At 38.3% G+C, this 22912-nt stretch overlaps 1 protein-coding gene across 2 annotated transcripts in view; it reads left to right on the plus strand.

The window, feature by feature from the left end:
• The window catches only part of ANO6 (anoctamin 6), a 202198-nt gene extending 191477 nt beyond the window's left edge, over nucleotides 1–10721 (plus strand). For both annotated transcript variants that reach the window (XM_082666609.1, XM_082666610.1), the window contains one exon: nucleotides 7504–10721. In XM_082666609.1, coding sequence (XP_082522735.1) covers nucleotides 7504–7710 — 207 coding nt within the window. In that variant the 3' untranslated portion in view covers nucleotides 7711–10721. The remainder of the gene's footprint in view (nucleotides 1–7503) is intronic.
• Nucleotides 10722–22912: the final 12191 nt, after the last annotated feature.

A 22912-nucleotide genomic window follows, 5' to 3' on the forward strand; every position in this document is an offset into this window, starting at 1 on the left:
ACCATGATTGCCTGAAATAGAGCAGTGAGCACCTCTGAAGTTCAGGACTGCTCTGAGAACAAGTGCTGTTATTAGTGTCTCCACCTAAAAACCCAAGGAGACCAAGCTTTGGGTCAGCAGTGCAGTAGAAGAGCTGAACTTGAGACTCTTGGATTCAGCCAGGGACCCCACAAAAGGCTAAACATGTCTCCAAGCAGAGGGAAATGCATATCTTCTCTGAATAAAAGTATCCTTAATTTAGACCCCAGTTTTTTCCCAGATTGAGATAAGCAAATATGAGCTAACTATCAAAGATCAACAATGGCAAAGGGGAAATTTTAAAAAAAGAACGAAAAACCAAGAATGAGATTTAGCCAAAAAAAGTTTAAAAATAAAAACCTGATTTGGACCATCAATAACTTTTAAGAGTTTGAATTATCAGATAAGGGATATAACTTAACCATATATGAGAATATTTAAACAAATAAATGACAGAGCCAAAATGAACAAATAAGAAACTAAAAGAAGTCAATATTTACATGCACTGTAAGGAAAATGCAGCACACTGAATATAAGATCTTAAAAGTAACCTGAGAAAGAAGACAGATGACTGACAAAGAAAATTAAGATTAGAATGAGAGTAGATGTTTGTGGGGTTTTTTTTTTTTTTTTTTTTTTTTTTTTTTGTGGTACGGAGGCCTCTCACTGTTGTGGCCTCTTCCGTTGCGGAGCACTCTGGACGCGCAGGCTCAGCGGCCATGGCTCATGGGCACAGCTGCTTCGCGGCATGTGGGATCTTCCTGGACCAGGGCATGAACCCGTGTCCCCTGCATCAGCAGGCGGACTCTCAACCACTGCGCCACCAGGGAAGCCCTAGACGTTTGTTTTTAATTGTTGTATAGTTGTTTCACAATCTTGTGTTAGTTTCTCCTGTACAGCAAAGTGAAGTACAGTTCCCTGTGCTATACAGCAGGTTCTTATTAGTTATCTATTTCATACATATTACTGTACATATGTAAATCCCAATCTCCCAGTTCATCACACCCCCCCACCCCGCTTACCCCCTTGGTGTCCATATGTTTGTTCTCTACATCTGTGTCTCTATTTCTGCCTTGCAAACTCATTCATCTGCACCATTTTTCTAGATTCCACATATATGCGTTAATATACGATATTTGTTTTAGTCTTTCTGACTTCACTCTCTATGACAGTCTCTAGGTCCATCCATGTCTCTGCAACTGGCCCAATTTCATTCCTTTTTATGGCTAAGTAATATTCCATTGTATACATGTACCACATCTTCTTTATCCATTCATCTGTCAATGGACATTTAGGTTGCTTCCATGACCTGGCTATTGTAAATAGTGCTGCAATGAATATTGGGGTGCATGTGTCTTTTTGAATTATGGCTTTCTCTGGGTATATGCCCAGTAGTGGAATTGCTGGGTCATATGGTAGTTCTATTTTTAGTTTTTTAAGGAACCTCCACACTGTTCTCCATGTGGCTCTATCAGTTAACTTTGCCACCAACAGTGCAAGACGGTTCCCTTTTCTCCACACCCTCTCCAGCATTTGTTGTTTGTAGATTTTCTGATGATGCCCATTCTAACCAGTGTGAGGTGATACCTCACTGTAGTTTTGATTTGCATTTCTCTAATAATTACTGATGTTGAGCAGCTTTTCATGTGCCTGTTGGCCATCTGCATGTCTTCTCTGGAGAAATTTCTGTTTAGGTCTTCCGCCCAATTTTTGATTAGGTTGTTTGTTTTTGATATTGAGCTGCATGTGTTGTTTATATATTTTGGACATTAATCCTTTGTCCATTGATTCATTTGCAAATATTTTCTCCCATTCTGAGGGTTGTCTTTTCGTCTTGTTTGTAGTTTCCTTTGCTGTGCAAAACCTTTTAAGTTTCATTAGGTCCCATGTGTTTATTTTTGTTTTTATTTCCATTACTCTAGGAGGTGGGTCATAAAAGATCTTGCTGTGATTTATGTCAAAGAGTGTTCTTCCTATGTTTTCCTCTAAGAGTTTTATGGTGTCCGGTCTTACATTTAGGTCTTTAATCCATTTTGACTTTATTTTTATGTAGGGTGTTAGGGAGTGTTCTAATTTCATTCTTTTTCATGTAGATGTCCAGTTTTCCCAGCACCAAAACTGCCTTTTCTCCATTGTATATCCTTGCCTCCTTTATCATAGATTAGTTGACCATAGGTTTGTACATTTATCTCTGGGCTTTCTATCCTGTTCCATTGATCTGTGTTGCTGTTTTTCTGCCAGTACCATATTGTCTTGATTACTGTAGCTTTGTAGTATAGTCTGAAGTCAGGGAGCCTGATTCCTCCAGCTCCGTTTTCTTTCTCAAGATTGTTATGCTCTCTGGGGTATTTTGTGCCTCTCTACAAATTTTAAGATTTTTTGTTCTAGTTCTGAAAAATTGCCATTGGTAATTTGATAGGGATTGCATTGAATCTGTAGATTGCTTTGGGTAGTACAGTCATTTTCACAATATTGATTCTTCCAGTCCAAGAACATGGTATATCTCTCCATCTGTGTCATCTTTGATTTCTTTCATCAGGGTCTTATAATTTCCTGAGTGCAGGTCTTTTACCTCCTTAGGTAGGTTTATTCCTAGGTATTTTATTCTTTTGTTTCAGTGGTTATGGGATTGTTTCCTTAATTTCTCTTCCTGATCTTTCATTGTTAGTGTATAGGAATGCAAGAGATTTCTGTGCATTAATTTTGTATCCTGCCACCTTACCAAATTCATTGATTAGTTCTAGTAGTTTTCTGGTGGCATCTTTAGGGTTTTCTTTGTATAGTATCATGTCATCTGCAAACAGTGACAGTTTTACTTCTTTTCCAAGTTGTATTCCTTTTATTTTTCTTCTCTGATTACCATGGCTAGGACTTCCAAAACTGTGTTGAATAATGGTGGCAAGAGTGGACATCTCTGTCTTGTTCTTGATCTTAGAGGATGTGCTTTCAGGTTTTCACCATTGAGAATGATGTTTGCTGTGGGTTTGTCATATATGGCCTTTATTATCTTGAGGTAAGTTCCCTCTATGCCCACTTTCTGGAGAGTTTTTATCATAAATCAGTGTTGAATTTTGTCAAAAGCTTTTTCTGCATCTATAGAGATGATCATATGGTTTTTATTCTTTGATTTGTTAATATGGTGTATCACATTGATTGATTTGCCTATATTGAAGAATCCTTGCATCCCTGGGATAAATCCCACTTGATCATTGTGTATGATCCTTTTAATGTGTTGTTGGATTCTGTTTGCTAGTGTTTTGTTGAGAATTTTTGCATCTATATTCATCAGTGATATTGGTCGGTAATTTTCTTTTTTTGTAGTATCTTTGTCTGGTTTTGGTATCAGGGTGATGGTGGTCTCATAGAATGAGTTTGCGCGTGTTTCTTCCTCTGAAATTTTTTGAGAAGGATGGTTGTTAGATCTTCTCTAAATGTTTGATAGAATTCACCTGTGAAGCCATCTGGTCTTGGACTTCTGTTGGAAGATTTTTAATCACAGTTTCAGTTTCATTACTTGTGATTGGTCTGTTCATATTTTCTATTTCTTTCTGGTTCAGTCTTAAAAGATTATACCTTTCTAAGAATTTGTCCATTTCTTCCAGGTTTTCCATTTGATTGGCACAGAGTTGCTTGTAGTAGTCTCTTGTGATGCTGTGTACTTCTCTGGTGTCCATTGTAACTTCTCCTTTTTCATTTCTAATTTTATTGATTTGAGTACTCTCCCTCTTGATGAGTCTGGCTAAAGGTTTATCACTTTTGTTTATCTTCTCAAAGAACCAGCTTTTAGTTTTATTGAAATTTGCCGTTGGTTTTTTGTTTCTATTTCATTTATTTCTGCTCTGATCTTTATGATTTCTTTCCTTCTACTAACTTTGGGTTTTGTTTTTCTTTCTCTAGTTCCTTTAGGTGTAAGTTTAGTTTGTTTATTTGAGATTTTTCTTGTTTCTTGAGGTAGCATTTATTGCTATAAATTTCCCTCTTAGAACTGATTTTGCTGCATCCCATACATTTTGGATTGTCGTGTTTTCGTTGTCATTTGTCTCTAGGTATTTCTTGATTTCCTCTTTGATTTCTTCAGTGATCTTTTGGTTATTTAGTAGTGTATTGTTTAGCCTCCAAGTGTTCGTGTTTTTTACGTTTTTTTCCCTGTAATTTATATCTAATCTCATAGAATTGTGGTTGGAAAAAATGCTTGGTATGATTTCAATTTTCTTAAATTTACCGAGGCTTGATTTGTGACCCAAGATGTGATCTATCCTGGAGAATGTTCCGTGTGCATTTGAGAAGAAAGTGTAACCTGCTGTTTTCAGGTGGAATGTCCTATAAATATCAATTAAATCTATCTGGTCTGTTGTGTCATTTAAAGCTTGTGTTTCCTTATTAATTTTCTGTCTGGATGATCTGTCCATTGGTGCCATTAAGGTGTTAACGTCCCCCACCATTATTGTGTTACTGTCGATTTCCTCTTTTATAGCTGTTAGCATTTGCCTTATGTATTGAGGTGCTCCTCTGTTGGGTGCATATATATTTACAATTGTTATATTTTCTTCTTGATTTGATCCCTTGATCATTATGTAGTATCCTTCCTTGTCTCTTGTAACATTCTTTATTTAAAGTCTGTTTTATCTGATATGAGTATTGCTACTCCAGCTTTCTTTTGATTTCCATTTGCGTGGAATATCTTTTCCCATCTCCTCACTTTCAGTCTGTATGTGTCCCTAGGTCTGAAGTAGGTCTCTTGTAGACAGCATATATATGGGTCCTGTTTTTGTATTATTCAGCCAGTCTGTGTCTGTCTTGAGAGTAGACTTTTTAACATCAATCTGAAAGCCAGAAGAGAAGAGTCTAATATCTTTAAAATGCTAAAGAAGGTAACTATAAACCTCAAATTATAGCAAAACTTTGAGTAATTGAAAAATCTGTCCCCATTGAAAACACCAAGCCATATGGCTTTCTAGGAGAGTGATACCAAACTTTCTAGAACAGATCATGTCAATATTATACACACTCCTCCAGAGATAAGAAAATACTCTCCAACCCCTTTTAGTTCCTAAAATCAGACAAGATTAGAAAGGGAAGGGGAAATTATGTCAGTCTTACTCAATGCATAGAGGCAAAGGTCTTTTTAAGATGTGCAGACTGAATCTAGCAATCTATTTTCAAAAGATGACATCATACCACATTCGCTTTATCCCAGAACAGCAAGGGTGGTGTAACATAGAAAATCTTCATATCTGTAAATATTACCTACCTCAGAAATGGATGGGAAAAAAAAACAAACCTCTTTCCTACATCAACTTTTGCCTCTTTACTATGTAATTCTATCACCTGAACTCACCAATATCTCTCTCAGCTCAAAATATTCTCCACTGTCACACTACCTGACTTACAAGAAACATTTGACACAGCTGATCACTCCTCTTCCTTGAAATTCTTCCTCACTTGGCTCCCAGGGAAACACATATTTTGCCTTTCTTCCTACCTCTCTATGCAGTCCTTTCTTAACTTCATTGCCCGTCCCTTCCTTCTCTTCTTAATGATCCATGGCTCATTCCTTGGTTGTGTTTTCTCTCTACCCACAGCGTTGGTGATCTCATGCAGTCCGGACACTTTAAGTGCTATCTGTATGCCAGTGATTCACTAATGGATATCCCCAGAAAACCTCTTCTGAACTCAGCCCATCAATCCAACTGCATACTTGACCTTTCTGCTTGGATATCTAACAGATACCTCAAATCTACTGCCCTAAATTCCCGTATTTTCTGAAGTCCACTTGCAATGTTCTTCTCCCTACCATGCACTAAATCTGTTCTGTCCACAGTTTTACCCCCCTCTCAATTATGGCAGTTCCATCTCAACAGTTGCTTGGGCCAGAATTCTTGGAGTCCCCCTTGTTTTCTCTGCCCCACTTATTCCACATCCAGTCCTGTTGAGTTTTCCTTTGAAAATGTATCACAAATCTGACCACTTCTTACCAGCTCTGCTGCTGCCACCCAAGTTAGAGCCACCATCATTTCTTGCCCAAATTGGGACAACAGTCTCCTAACTGGACTCCCTATTGTCTTCACATCTCACTCTGAGTAAAAGCCAAAGTCCTTATAATGACATACAAGGCCAAACACAATCTAGCCATGCTCTGTTACCTCCCTGAGGTCACTTCACTCCAGCCTTCCTGGAATGCACCCTTCAGGTTTCTACCAGATGATGGACTGTGTTGGCTGTTCCCTTTGCCTAGAATGTCTTTCTTCCTGATGTCTGCATGGCTAATTTCCTCACCTCCTTAAAATCTTTGCTCAATGAGGCATGTCCAGACTGATCTATATAAAATCTATATAAATTTTACCTCCCACCATAACACTCATGATAACTGTTACTCTGCTTCACTTAGCTCATGTCACTTTTTTCCCCATAGCTCTTATCACTTTTTAACACTATGTGTAATTTATTTGTTTTTAATTATGTTTATACTATGTTATCTCTATCTTCTTGCTAGGTTAGGGATTTTTGAACAGTGAATAAATAAAAAGGTTTTCAAGCTCATTAGTCATCAGGGAAATGCAAAGTAAGACCAAAGTGAAAGTCCATTTCATAATCACCATGTTGGTTTAAAAAAAAAAAAGTGATGGTAACAAGTGCAGACAAGGATGTAGAGCAACTGAAATCATCACACACTGCTGGTGGGAGTGTCAGCTGGTATAGTTGGTACACTCTTGTAAAATTGAAGATTCATGTAACAGAGGGTCTCAGCAGTTCCACCCCTAGGTGCACGCTTTTGAGAAACTCACAGGTATTCTCCAGAATCCAAGTGCAAGAATGTTCCCAACATCATTGTTTGTTTCTAATCCAAAAACTAGACACAAACCCAATTCCTTTTGATAGGGGAACAAATAAATTACAGTGTGTTTGCACAATGGAATATTATATAGAAGTGAAAATGGATTACAGTTATGCACAGTAACATTGATGAGTCTTAGAAACTAATTTTGAATGGAAAAAAAGCAATTTTCAAAAGACTATACCATACTGACAGTATCATACTGTTTTTATAAAGCTTAAAGCAAGCAAAACTAAACAAGATACTATTTGGGGATATATACATACCTTGTTAAACTATTCAAAGTAAAAGAAAATTATATACATATACTCACAGAGATAGTTCAGTGTTTACCTTTGGGGAAGAGGCCTGGGAACAAGATAGGAAAGAAACACACATAAAAATATCATAGCATCGTCAGTGTCATGGTGAGTGTTCTAGATATTAGATGTATTCTGTTCTACATGTCAAATAGTATTCTTGAAATGTATAAAGTAACAAAATGTAGCACCTTGGCAGAGCCATGCTGTGGTGGGAGAGATGGGGTATACATGATGAATGCCCACCACCTTGTCCTGATATACTGCTATAATGACTAGCAAAAATAAATGGAAGAAACTCTGTGTTCCCCTACTTCTCTTTGTGATTGACATTTTTCTTCTCTCCCTTAGCATATCATCTATTCTGTGAAATTTTTCATTTCATATGCAATTCCAGACGTATCGAAAAGCACGAAGAGCAAGATCAGGAGAGAAAAATACCTAACCCAGAAGCTTCTTCATGAGAATCACCTCAAAGACATGACCAAGAATATGGGAGTCATAGCTGAGAGGATGATAGCAGTAGTAGATAACAATATACGACCAAAATCAGATTAAGAGTTTTATGTTCTGAGAAGCACTTTAAAGAATTTAGCTTTATCAAAATATATTATGAATCACTAATGAGAATAAGTTAAATCACTTCAGCAAATATGAGTCTTAACTATGACCATTTTCATGCAGATTATTTTTCAGTTTCAGCTAGCGATGTAGGAACTGGAAAATGTAAAATTGAGATCAAGAAGGGCATAAAACTAATCACCAGGAAAACCAAAAATGTTACTTTTTTTGATAAATTGGAATTTTAGTAACACAGAAGAGGTGTCTTTGTGTGCTTAAAAACAACCCCTACCAAAGTAGAGTGGATTTTTTCCCTCCATTTGATTATTTTCATTCCTTCTGTTCTCAAGCACATGATCTTTTTTTATTTTTAGGCACTGTTTCATTTCTTCACTTTTTGCCAGATCTGTTCCAGAGTTATCTTTCCCTTACAAATACCATCATTAAAGATTAGACATGCTAGCAGTTGTGTATTAAAAATATCTAATGCAGAATTCAGTTTGAATGCTGTATTAAGTGACAGATAGACCCAAGACTTCACAATATTTAGGTGCGTTATCACATTCCTACAGAAAAAGAAATCTCAGGTAATGAGGCAATAGTTTCAGTCTTCATCTTGGCCTTTCTTTCCATCTCAGAGAAATACTTTTAATGGATTGCAAGGAAGATGATAGCAAGGTTCTGAGCATATTTGTGCTAATTCACAGTGACACCTTTCATCTTCCAGGAGCACTCCTAGAATGTTCTGTGCCTAATCAATGTTGACTGCTTTGCAAATCTCAAGGGAATAAGATGGCAAAAGCAGGGAAAGTTACAGATTGAAACAGAATTGTGACTCGTATTGATCAGGATAATTAATTTACCTCTTCTGAAGATATGTCATTTCTTGAAAAAAAATGAAATCAAGTGATTAAAGTTACACATTTATCAACATAATGGTTTGGAAAAGATGAGCGCATCAGGTTCCCACCAGTTGCCCTTTATCCATGAGATCCCAGGAAGTACAGTATTACAAGCAACCTTGTGATTGTCTCACGGCCATTGTGACAGGCCAGTGCTGCGCCTGTCAAGAGAACAGCAAGTGCCCTCAGCGTGACCGCGCCGTGTGCCTGCGAGGGGTTCTGCACGTCCAAGTGATCAGCCTACCAAAGCATCTGCCACAGAGAAGGTAGCTCAGCGCGTCCTCCCTTTTCTTACTCCCAGCCCAGTAACTTGTTTGCACCTGGGGAGCATTTTTTAGGGAGGGAAAGGGAGAGACAGGAGAATACCTAGATTATTCCCAAAAGAGAAAAAGAGACGGGATTTGATTTGAATTCCAGCCTCTCCTCAAGCCAGTCAGGCAATTAAGGGTCAGAAAACAAATTAGTTTGGTCACAAACTGCCGTCAGATGGAGGTAACTTCCTGCTAAACTTCTGCCCCACCGTGCACATCTTGACCTTAATTTATTCAGCTCCACAGTCTCTACTGTGCTTTACTGCTTTTCGGGTGCCAGGCCCTCTTGTAAGCTCTGGAAAAGACACAGGGCCCGTACCTCTCACCTGTGACTGGTGACAAGGCAGGGCTGGGTGCAGGAGAAGGTGTCTGGCACGGGATTCTTGCTAGATGGGCCGCCACCCACTGGGATGCTGCTAAATGCCCAGGTGCCACAGGAGCCAAGACACTCAGAGTCCCAGCAGCAAAGGAAAAGGAAACACTATTCAGTGAGCAGATTTAATAGAGTAGCTTCACTCCAGGTCACAATTCTAAATGCCTGCCATGAATGTTAAAAACAAAACAGTATTTCTGTAGGATTCATCAAAACAGTATTCTGGACTTTTGAATTGTCCCAGTGGATCCGGACCATTTCACTAGCTTTCTTGATAATGTTAATGGTGTGATCAGAGAGTGCTCACAACAGGCCATGTGAGATCGGGCCACACTGGGAGAAAGAAATGAATTTCTTCCGAGTGGGGAAGTGTTCTCATCCCTTTCCCTGCTCACCCGGGACACTGCTCCTGGAAGTGGTGCCGATTCCTCTCAATTACCTCTTCTCTTCTCTGAAGTGTAGGAGTATCTCCTAGTGTTGGATATGGCAATTACTCACTGCTTATGGAGTCACAGAAAAGGAAATGTTTTTGCCTTATCTCCTTGTATATAAAATAGAACTTGAAAAGAATTCATTTATGTTTTCATAAACCATCTTTCATAAATCGTCTTCACAGTTTAAAATTTGCTTCTGTGGACAGGAGGGAAAAAAACCTCTACCCTTTTAAGGCAGCGAATGTGATGTATGACACTGCCAATATTCCCCAAACGGCCAGGTTGTAGTGGGGACCCAGGTTAACCTGTTACACTGACAGTGTTCATGTAAGTCTAGTGCTGACTAGTGGGTAGTGAAGAAAATGTGGGGCTGTGTCTGCAGGCACTCGTGGGCTACTTCTGTAGATGTGAGCAGAGGCAGCACCTTGGAAAAATGTATGGGTGTGGCAGTGGACCTGTGAAGGGGAAATCTGGGCCTAGACCTGCCTGGTGTTAACCACTAGAGAAATTTTACTTTGTATCCTTTTGTGATGCCTGTGAATTTTAACAAATCAAAGCATTAGACCAAAATACTCAGGAGATTTTTCTTTAAATATCCCTCAGATACTTTAGTTATGTCAATAGGAAGGGAAAGCTTTCATTTTTGTTTGAAAACTAAACAAGACCATTTTGCAAACTGTTTATCACCAAAAGCCTTCCCTTATAATTGCATGTGCATCTTGAATTTCAGAAAACATTAATTCACAATAGGGGGTCAGAATACGCTCTGTTGTTGAAACACTTCTTGTACCATTTTCTTGTGTCCATATTATATGTTAAGATGTTTGAAAAGTTAAAATGTATGAACAACTTAAGTAAAACTGAAATATTCATGATGCTTTTCATACACTGTGGCATAAGATGTAAAGTTTGTAATATTTTGCAAATTTCTGTGCACTTTAATCTTTTATAATTATGAGCAATTTAATAAATTCATTTTTAAAAACAATACTGTGATCTACTCTGTATGCAATTGTCACAATGTTTTTAAGAAAGAGAGCAGATGTGTATCTATTTACCAATTATGTATCAGATAACAGATGTGCATTTTTATGTGGATTATATCTAAAATTGTATTTTTCGTAACTTGCACTTACTTTAAAACATGTTTTTTCTGGGAAAAATTGGGGGTGGGGTTTCAGCCAGGGCTGCTGCAGACAGTTGTTGGGATTGAGGCCTGTACAGGACACCAAGCCTGGAGACCAGGTGTGCCAGTGTCGGGATGCATCCACTAGTAGGGAGAGGTGCTTCCCACTAATTGCATAAAGATGCCTCTGCATTCTACACATGGGGCATGTCACCTGACATGGGGCAATGACTCCCAGAGAGGACATGTCTCTAATAAGGCTCAGAAAGGCTCTGTTTGGATCTGCCATGGCCTTGGGTACAGAAAGGGGAAATTATGAAGAAGAATATAAAGGAAAATCTCATTACAAAACACAACCTTTTTTTTTTTTTATCCTGGACAACATAAAATCCAGATATTAACTCATTCCATCCTTTGATTTCTTTTCCTTTTTTGACCAGCTTAAATCTCATTAAGCTTGCAGTAAAAGTAAGTCAAAAATAGTCCATAACTGGACCAATAGGAAGAAGCATTTTCTCTAATTCTTAAATGGTACGGGTACCGATGATGTTATTCTTCCCTTCAAGCATTTTAACTCCAGCAAAGGAGCAACTAGAACTTCTTTAGCAAAGTACCCCCTTCTCATTTTGGGGAAATGATGAAATCTTAAATAACTGGTATTTATCTGACCCCACCAGGTACAGTGCCAGTTGTTTACTTACACAGATCTCACTGCCAACATGATTTTGTAGCAAGGAAATTTTTAGTAACGTTTTAAAAAATGATGAAAGTACATGATTAAAAAAGAATTGTGGGGACAGACACCAAAAACAATGGGAACTATGAACCTCCAGCCTGCAAAAAGGAGACCCCAAACACAGTAAGATAAGCAAAATGAGAAGACAAAACCACACAGTAGATGAAGGAGCAAGATAACAACCCACCAGAGCTAACAAATGAAGAGGAAATAGGCAGTCTACCTGAAAAAGAATTCAGAATAATGATAGTAAAGATCCAAAATCATGCAATAGACAAAATGCAAGAAACAACAAGGACCTAGAAGAACTAAAGATGAAATGAGCAACGATGAACAACACAATAAATGAAATTAAAAATACTCTAGATGGGATCAATAGAATAACTGAGGCAGAAGAACGGATAAGTGACCTGGAAGATAAAATAGTGGAAATAATTACTGCAGAGCAGAATAAAAGAAAAAGAATGAAAAGAACTGAGGACAGTCTCAGAGACCTCTGGGACAACGTTAAACGCACCAACATTCGAATTATAGGGGTTCCAGAAGAAGAAGAGAAAAAGAAAGGGACTGAGAAAATATTTGAAGCGATTATAGTTGAAAACTTCCCTAATATGGGAAAGAAAATAGTTAATCAAGTCCAGGAAGCACAGAGAGTCCCATACAGGATAAATCCAAGGAGAAATATGCCAAGACACATATTAATCAAACTATAAAAAATTAAATACAAAGAACATATATTAAAAGCAGCAAGGGAAAAAAAACAAATAACACATAAAGGAATCCCTATAAGGTTAACATCTGATCTTTCAGCAGAAACTCTGCAAGCCAGAAGGGAGTGGCAGGACATATTTAAAGTGATGAAGGAGAAAAACGTACAAGCAAGATTACTCAACCCAGCAAGGATCTCATTCACATTTGATGGAGAAATTAAAACCTTTACAAACAACCAAAAGCTAAGAGAATTCAGCACCACAAAACCAGCTTTACAACAAATGCTAAAGGAACTTCTCTAGACAGGAAACACAAGAGAAGGAAAAGACCAACAATAATAAACCTACAATAATAAACAATTAATAAAATGGTAATAGGAACATACATATCGATAATTACCTTACATGTAAATGCATTAAAAGCTCCATCCAAAAACATAGATTGGCTGAATGGATGCAAAAAGAAGACCCGTATATATGCTGTCTACAAGAGACCCATTTCAAACCTAGGGACACATACAAACTGAAAGTGAGGGGATGGAAAAAGATATTCCATGCAAATGGAAAGCAAAAGAAAGCTGGAGTAGCAATTCTCATGTCAGACAAAATAGACTTTAAAACAAAGACTGTTACAAGAGACTAAGAAAGGCACTACATAATGATCAAGGGATCAATCCAAGAAGAAGCTATAACAATTTAAATATGCACGCAACATAGGAGCACCTCAATACATAAGGCAAATACTAACAGCCATAAAAGGGGAAATTGACAGTAACACAATCATAGTAGGGGACTTTAACACCCCACTGTCACCAGTAGACAGATCATCCAAAATTAAAATAAAGAAGGAACCACAAGCTTTAAATCATCCATTAAACAAGATGGACTTAATTGATATTTATAGGACATTCCATCCAAAAACAACAGAATACACATTCTTCTCAAGTGCTCTTGGAACATTCTCCAGGATAGATCATATCACAAATCAAGCCTTGGTAAATTTAAGAAAACTGAAATCATATCAAGTATCTTTTCCGACCAAAACACCATGAGACTACATATCAATTACAGGAAAAAAATCTGTAAGAAATACAAACACATGGAGGCTAAACAACACACTATTTATTAAACAAGAGATCACTGAAGAAATAAAAGAGAAAATAAAAAAATACAGAGAAACAAATGAAAATGAAAGGACGATGACCCAAAACCTATGGGATGTAGCAAAAGCTGTTCTAAGAGGGAAGTTTACAGCAATACAATCCTACCTTAAGAAATAAGCAACATCTAAAATAAACAAACTAAACTTACATCTAAAGCAATTAGAGAAAGAAGAACAAGAAAACCCCAAAGTTGGCAGAAAGAAAGAAATCATAAAGATCAGATCAGAAATAAATGAAAAAGAAATGAAGGAAATGGTAGAAAACATCAGTAAAACTAAAAGTTTGCTCTTTCAGAAGATAAACAAAATTGATAAACCATTAGCCAGACTTATCAAGAAAAAAGGGGAGAAGACTCAAATCAATAGAATTAGAAATAAAAAAGGAGAAGTAACAACTGTCACTGCAGAAATACAAAGGATCATGAGAGATTACTACAAGCAACTCTATGCCAATAAAATGGACAACCTGGAAGAAATGGACAAATTCTTAGAAATGCACAACTTCTGAGACTGAATCAGGAAGAAATAGAAAATATGAACAGACCAATCACAAGCACTGAAATTGAAACTGTGATTAAAAATCTTCCAACAAACAAAAGCCCAGGACCAGATGGCTTCACAGACGAATTCTGTCAAACATTTAGAGAAGACATAACACCTATTCTTCTCAAACTCTTCCAAAATATAGCAGAGGGAGGAACACTCGCAAACTCATTCTATGAGGCCACCATCACTCTGATACGAAAACCAGACAAAGATGTCACAAAGAGAGAAAACAACAGGCCAATATCACTGATGAACATAGATGCAAATGTCCTCAACAAAATACTAGCAAATAGAATCCAACAGCACATTAAAAGGATCATACACTATGATCAAGTGGGGTTTATCCAAGGAATGCAAGGCTTCTTCAATATATGGAAATCAATCAACGTGATACACCATATTAACAAAATGAAGGATAAAAACCATATGATCCTCTCACTAGATGCAGAGAAAGCTTTCGACAAAATTCAACACCAATTTCTGATAAAAACCTTCCAGAAAGTAGGCACAGAGGGAACTTTCCTCAACATAGTAAAGGCCATATATGAAAAACCCACAGCCAACATCGTCCTCAATGGTGAAAAACTGAAACCATTCCAACTAAGATCAGGAACAAGAAAAGTTTGCCCACTCTCACCACTCTTATTCAATGTAGTTTTGGAAGTTTTAGCCATAGCTATCAGAGAAGAAAAAGAAATAAAAGGAATCCAAATCAGAAAAGAAGAAGTAAAGCTGTCACTGTTTGCAGATGACATGATACTATACATAGAGAATCCTAAAGACGCTACCAGAAAACTACTAGAGCTAATCAATGAATTTGGTAAAGTAGCAGGATATAAAATTAATGCACAGAAATCTCTTGTATTCTTATACACTAGTGATGAAACATCTGAAAGTGAAATTAAGAAAACACTCCATTTTACCATTGCAACAAAAAGAATAAAATATCTAGGAATAAACCTACGTAAGGAGACAAAAGACCTGTATGCTTAAAATTATAAGACAATGATGAAACAAAATAAGATGATACAAATAGATTGAGAGATATACCATGTTCTTGAATTGGAAGAATCAACATTGTGAAAATGACTGTACTACCCAAAGCAATCTACAGATTCAATGCAATTCCTATCAAATTACCACTGGCATTATTAACAGAACTAGAACAAAAAATTTCACAATTTGTATGGAAATACAAAAGACCCCAAATAGCCAAAGCAATCTTGAGTATGAACAAAGGAGCTGGAGGAATCAGGCTCCCTGACTTCAGACTATACTACAAAGCTACAGTAATCAAGACAGTATGGTACTGGCACAAAAACAGGAAGATAGATCAATGGAACAGGATAGAAATCCCAGAGATAAACCCACACACATATGGTTACCTTATCTTTGATAAAGGAGGCAAGAATATATAGTGGAAAAAGGCCGCCTCTTCAATACGTTCTGCTGGGAAAACTGGACAGGTACATGTAAAAGTATGAAATTAGAACACTCCTTAACACCCTACGCAAAAAGAAGCTCAAAATGGATTAAAGACCTAAATGTAAGGCCAGAAACTATCAAACTCTTAGAGGAAAACATAGGCAGAACACTCTATGACATAAATCACAGCAATATCCTTTTTGACCCACCTTCTAGAGAAATGGAAATAAAAACAAAAATAAACAAATGGGACCTAATGAAACTTCAAAGCTTTTGCACGCAAAGGAAACCATAAACAAGACTAAAAGACAACCCTCAGAATGGTAGAAAATATTTGCAAATGAAGCAACTGAGAAAGAATTAATCTCCAAGATTTACAAGCAGCTCATGCAGCTCAATAACAAAAAAAACAAACAACCCAATCCAAAAATGGGAAGAAGACCTAAATAGAAATTTCTCCAAAGAAGATATACAGGGCTTCCCTGGTGGCGCAGTGGTTGAGAGTCCGCCTGCCGATGCAGGGGACATGGGTTCGTGCCCTGGTCCAGGAAGATCCCAGATGCCGCGGAGTGGCTGGGCCCGTGAGCCATGGCTGCTAAGCCTGTGCATCCGGAGCCTGTGCTCCCCAACGGGAGAGGCCACAACAGTGAGAGGCCCACATAACGCAAAAAAAAAAAAAAAAGAAGATATACAAATTGCCAACAAACACATAAAAGAATGCTCAACATCATTAATCATTAGAGAAATGCAAATCAAAACTACAGTGAGATATCATCTCACACTGGTCAGAATGGCCATCATCAAAACATCTAGAAACAATAAATGCTGGAGAGGGTGTGGAGAAAAGGGAACACCCTTGCACTTTTGGTGGGAATGTAAACTGATACAGCCACTATGGAGAACAGTATGGAGTTTCCTTAAAAAACTACAAATAGAACTACCATACGACCCAGCAATCCCACTACCGGGCATATACCCTGAGAAAACCATAATTCAAAAAGAGTCATGTACCAAAATGTTCATTGAAGCTCTATTTACAATAGCCAGGACATGGAAGAAACCTGAGTGTCCATCATCGGATGAGTGGATAAAGAAGATGTGGCAAATATATACATTGGAATATTACTCAGCCATAAAAAGAAACGAAATTGAGTTATTTGTGGTGAGGTGGATGGACCTAGAGTCTGTCACACAGAGTGAAGTAAGTCAGAAAGAGAAAAACAAATACCGTATGCTAACACATATATATGGAAACTAAGGGGAAAAAAATGTCATTAAGAGCCTAGCGGTAAGATGGGAATAAAGACACAGACCTACTAGAGCATAGACTTGAGGATATGGGGAGGGGGAAGGGTAAGCTGTGACAAAGTGAGAGAATGGCATGGACATATATACACTACCAAACGTAAAACTGATAGCTAGTGGGAAGTAGCCACATAGCACAGGGAGATCACCTAGGTGGTTTGTGACCACCTAGTGGGGTGGGATAGGGAGGGTGGGAGGAAGGGAGACACAAGAGGGAAGAGATATGGGAGCATATGTATATGTATAACTGATTCACTTTGTTATAAAGCAGAAACTAACACACCATTGTAAAGCAATTATATTCCAATAAACATGTTGAAAAAAAAGAAAAAAAAACGTTCCAACAAACAAAAGCCCAGTACTAGATGGTTTCACAGGCGAGTTCTATCAAACATTTAGAGAAGACCTAACACCTATCCTTCTCAAACTCTTCCAAAATATAGCAGAGGGAGGAACACTCCCAAAGTCATTCTACGAGGCCACCATCACTCTGATATCAAAACCAGCCAACATAGTCACAAAGAAAGAAAACTACAGGCCAGTATCACTGACGAACATAGATACAAATGTCCTCAACAAAATAGAAGGAAACAGAATCCAACAGCACATTAAAAGGATCATACACTATGATCAAGTGGGGTTTATCCCAGGAATTTAAGGCTTCTTCAGTACACGCAAATCAATCAATATGATACACCATATTAAGAGATTGAAGGAGAAAAACCATATTACCATCTCAATAGATGCAGAGAAAGCTTTTGACAAAATTCAACACCGATTTCTGATTTAAAAAAACCTTCCAGAAAGTAGGCACAGAGGGAACTTTCCTCAACATAATAAAGGCCATATATGACAAACCCACAGCTAACATCGTCCTCAATGGTGAAAAAGTGAAACCATTTCCACTAAGTTCAAGAACAAGACAAGGTTGCCCACTCTCACCATTCTTATTCAACATAGTTTTGGAAGTTTTAGCCGCAGCAATCAGAGAAGAAAAAGAAATAAAACTAATCCAAATCGGAAAAGAAGTAAAGCTGTCACTGTTTGCAGATAACATGATGCTATACATAGAGAATCCTAAAGATGCTACCAGAAAACTACTAGATCTAATCAATGAATTTGGTAAAGTAGCAGGATACAAACTTAATGCACAGAAATCTCTGGCATTCCTGTACACTAATGATGAAAAATCTGAAAGAGAAATTAAGAAAACAGTCTCAATGACCATTGCAACAGAAAGAATAAAATACAAAAGAATAAACCTACCTAAAGAGACAAAAGACCTGTATGCTTAAAATTATAAGACACTGATGAAAGAAATTAAAGATGATACAAATAAATGGAGAGATATACCATGTTCTTGGATAGGAAGAATCAACGTTGTGAAAATGACTCTACTGCCCAAAGCAATCTACAGATTCAATGCAATCCCTATCAAACTACCACTGGCATTATTAACAGAACTAGAACAGAAAATTTCACAATTTGTATGGAAACAGAAAAGACCCCGAATAGCCAAAGCAATCTTGAGAAGGAAAAATGGAGCTGGAGGAGTCAGGCTCCCTGACTTCAGACTATTCTAGAAAGCTACAGTAATCAAGACAGTATGGTACTGGCACCGAAACATAAATATAGATCAATGGAACAGGATAGAAATCCCAGAGATAAACCCACGCACATATGGTCACCTTATCTTTGATAAAGTAGGCAAGAATATACAGTGGAGAAAAGACAGCCTCTTCAATAAGTGGTGCTGGGAAAACTGGACAGGTACATGTAAAAGAATGAAATTAGAACATTCCCAAACACCACACACAAAAATAAACTCAAAATGGATTAAAGACCTAAATGTAAGGCCAAACACCATCAAACTCTTAGAGGAAAACATAGGCAGAACACTCTATGACATAAATCACAGCAAGATCCTTTTTGACCCACCTCCTACAGAAATGGAAATAAAAACAAAAATAAACAAATGGGAACTAATGAAGCTTAAAAGCTTTTGCACAGCAATGGAAACCATAAACAAGACGAAAAGACAACCCTCAGAATGGGAGAAATTATCTGTAAATGAAGCAACTGACAAAGGATTAATCTCCAAAATTTACAAGCAGCTCATGCAGCTCAATATTAAAAAAACAAACAACCCAATCCAAAAATGGGGAGAAGACCTAAATTGACATTTCTCCAAAGATATACAGATTGCCAACAGACACATGAAGGAATGCTCAACATCATTAATCATTAGAGAAATGCAAATCAAAACTACAATGAGAGGCGCTTCGCTGGTGGTGCTGTGGTTGAGAGTCCGCCTGCCGATGCATGGGACATGGATTCATGCCCTTGTCTGGGAAGATCCCACATGCCGCAGAGCGGCTAGGCCCATAAGCCATGGCCGCTGAGCCTGTGCGTCCGGAGGCTGTGCTCCGCAATGTTAAAGGCCACAACAGTGAGAGGCCCGCATACAGCAAAAAAAACAAAAACAAAAAAAAAGCTACAATGAGATATCATCTCACACTTGTCAGAATGGCCATCATCAAAAAATCTACAAACAATAAATGCTGGAGAGGGTGTGGAGAAGAGGGAACTCTCTTGCACTGTTGGTGGGAATGTAAATTGATACAGCCACTATGGACGTTCTTTAAAAACTAAAAATAGGGCTTCCATGGTGGCACAGTGGTTGGGAGTCTGCCTAGCAGTGCAGGGGACGCGGGTTCGTGCCCCAGTCCGGGAGGACCCCACGTGCCATGGAGCGGCTGGGCCAGTGGGCCATGGCCGCTGGGCCTGCGCATTCGGAGCCTGTGCTCCATAGTGGGAGAGGCCACAGCGGTGAGAGGCCCACGTAGGGAAAAAAAAAAAAAAAATTTAAAAATAGAACTACCATATGACCCAGCAATCCCACTACTAGGCATATACTGTGAGAAACCCATAATTCAAAAAGAATCATGTACCAAAATGTTCATTGCAGCTCTATTTACAGTAGTCAGGACATGGAAGCAACTGACGTGTCCATCAACAGATTAATGGATAAAGAAGATGTGGCTCATATATGCAATGGAATATTACTCAGCCATAAAAACGAACGAAACTGAGTTATTTGTCATGAGGTGGATGGACCTAGAGACTGTCATACAGAGTGAAGTAAGTCAGAAAGAGAAAAACAAATGCCATATGCCAACACATATATATGGTATCTAAAAAAAAACAATGGTCATGAAGAACCTAGGGGCAGTACGGGAATAATGATACACACCTACTAGAGAATGGACTTGAGGATATGGGGAGGGGGAAGCGTAAGCTGGGACAAAGTGAGAGAGTGGCATGGACATATACACACGACGAAACGTAAGATAGATAGCTCTTGGAAAGCAGCCGCATAGCACAGGAAGATCAGATCAGGGCTTTGTGACCACTTAGAGGGGTGGGATAGGGAGGGTCAGAGGGAGGGAGATGCAAGAGGGAAGAGATGGGGACATATGTATATATATAACTGATTCACTTTGTTATAAAGCAGAAACTAACACACCATTGTAAAGCAATTATACTCCAATAAAGATGTTAAAATAAAATAAAAAAATAATAAATTTTTTAAAAGATCATATTCAGTGTGTTAAATTTACAGATCAGAAAAGCTGGTTCTTAAATTTTTAAGCTGAGCCTAAATCCTATTATTTTCATAAATGTAGCATATTTTACCACTTTTTTTTTTTTTTTTTTTTTTTTTTTTTTTTTTGCGGTACGCGGGCCTCTCAGTGCTGTGGCCTCTCCCACCACGGAGCACAGGCTCCGGACGCGCAGGCCCAGCGGCCATGGCCCACGGGCCCAGCCGCTCCGCAGCACGCGGGATCCTCCCAGACCGGGGCACGAACCCGTGCCTGCTGCATCGGCAGGCGGACCCCCAACCACCGTGCTAACAGGGAAGCCCTACCGCTTTTTAAAAGACTTTTGAATGTTTCCACTTGCAAACTTATTGAAATGCTTTAAAGTATCTGGAATAACAATTATAAATTTATTCCAGTCGATTTCCTTTCTAAGTACTCCAGTTTTGCAACCAACTGTGACCAAGGAGTCATAAGTGGAGGAACTGCAAACTCTTCTTTCTCCCGCTGTTCTCTTTAGAGGATTCCTTCCACAAAGCCATGTTCTCCCTTGTCACCCCTTTTTACCAGTAGGCTGAATGTACAAGTGGACAATGGCTAGATCATATATAAAAATAGAACTCTGACCCACAGCCTGCAGCCACCAGCCCAGGAAACCAACACCTTATGTATAATAATCAGACCAGAAAGGCAGCCAGACTTGTAAGAAGTCAGACTGTTTTCTCTCTAGTGATAGTCCAGGAAGCCAAACAATAGCCCCAGAAACAATTAGCCCCAAGTGGCCAGGACTTGAGTAATAACTGACAGCTTCCATAATTTCTATCCCTACTTCCACCTTAGGACCAACCAGAGAAAGCCAAATATGTAACTCTCACCAATCACACAGGATGCCCTGCCAGTATTAGCCGACCTCCAGCTTCCCCATGCCAACTGCCTCCCGTCGGAGCTCACCTGAAGCCTTCCCTGTTTTCCACTAAAAGCTTTCCCACTCCTCTGCCTGCCTTTGAGTTTCTACCAAAACACAAGTGACAGTGGCTGACTCCCTTGCTATAGCAAGCTCAGAATAAATAGCCCTTTCCTTGTTCTCATTTGGTTGGTTTTTATTTCCACTAAATTGTTTAACCTAAGCTCTAGCTTCCTAATCCATGAAATGGGTCTATATAGTTCCACCACGCAGTGTCATTTTGAAGTCCCTAATGTCTCACACTGGATTCAGCATGCCAGGAAGTATAAGAAACCAGGGTTTGAATACAAGACATCTTCTTGGAGGAGAGTGTTTCAATGATTAAGAAAGAAATGATTGTATTAAAGCACAGATATGCTATAGAATTAAATATAAAATGTGAATGCATTTTTAATATAAAATAACAATCTTCAAGGAATTGTATGTTTATGGTGAGCTACTTCATCTAGACCGCTAGGTAATACCTTTGCTTTCCTCTCTTCATTGGAACTCGGATGGAAAAGTCTATGAAATATTGACATATTTTGAAAGCACCTTGTCAACCATCAGTTTCTAGAAGAGTGGTTCTCAAAGTGTGGTCTAAGTTCCTTTGGGAGGGTCTAGACCTTTTCATGAGGTCCACAAAATCAAAACTATTTTCATAATAATAGGAAGACGTTTAAAATTTTTTTTAATTTTATTTTATTTACTTTTTTATACAGTAGGTTCTTATAAGTCATCAATTTTATACACATCAGTGTACACATGTCAATCCCAATCGCCCAATTCATCACACCACCATCCCCACCACCCCTGCAGCTTATCCCCCGTGGTGTCCATACGTTTGTTCTCCTCATCCATGTTTCAACTACTGCCCTGCAAATGGGTTCATCTGTACCATTTTTCTGGGTTCCACATACATGCGTTAATATATGGTATTTGTTTTTCTCTTTCTGACTTACTTCACTCTGTATGACAGTCTCTAGATCCATCCACGTCTCAACAAATAACTCAATTTCATTCCTTTTTATGGCTGAGTAATATTCCATTGTATATATGTACCACATCTTCTTTATCCATTCGTCTGTCAATGGGAATTTAGGTTGCTTCCATGACATGGCTATTGTAAATAGTGCTGCAATGAACATAGGGGTGCATGTGTCTTTTTGAATTATGGTTTTCTCTGGGTATATGCCCAGTAGTGGAATTGCTGGATAATATGGTAATTCTATTTTTAGTTTTTTAAGGAACATCCATACTGTTCTCCAGAGTGGCTGTATCAATTTACATTCCCACCAACAGTGCAAGAGGTTTCCCTTTTCTCCACACCCTCTCCAGCATTTGTTGTTTGTAGATTTTCTGATGATGCCCATTCTAACTGCTGTCAGGTGATACCTCATTGTAGTTTTGATTTGCATTTCTCTAATAATTAGTGATGTTGAGCAGCTTTTCATGTGCTTCTTGGCCACCTGTATCTCTTCTTTGGAGAAATGTCTATTTAGGTCTTCTGCCTATTTTTGGATTGGGTTGTTTGTTTTTTTAATATTGAGCTGCATGAGCTGTTTATATATTTTGGAAATTAGTCCTTTGTCCGTTGATTCATTGGCAAATATTTTCTCCCATTCTG

This window comes from Grampus griseus, assembly GCF_964374135.1.
Source record: "Grampus griseus genome assembly, chromosome: 11".
In the NCBI taxonomy this organism is placed as follows: domain Eukaryota; kingdom Metazoa; phylum Chordata; class Mammalia; order Artiodactyla; family Delphinidae; genus Grampus; species Grampus griseus.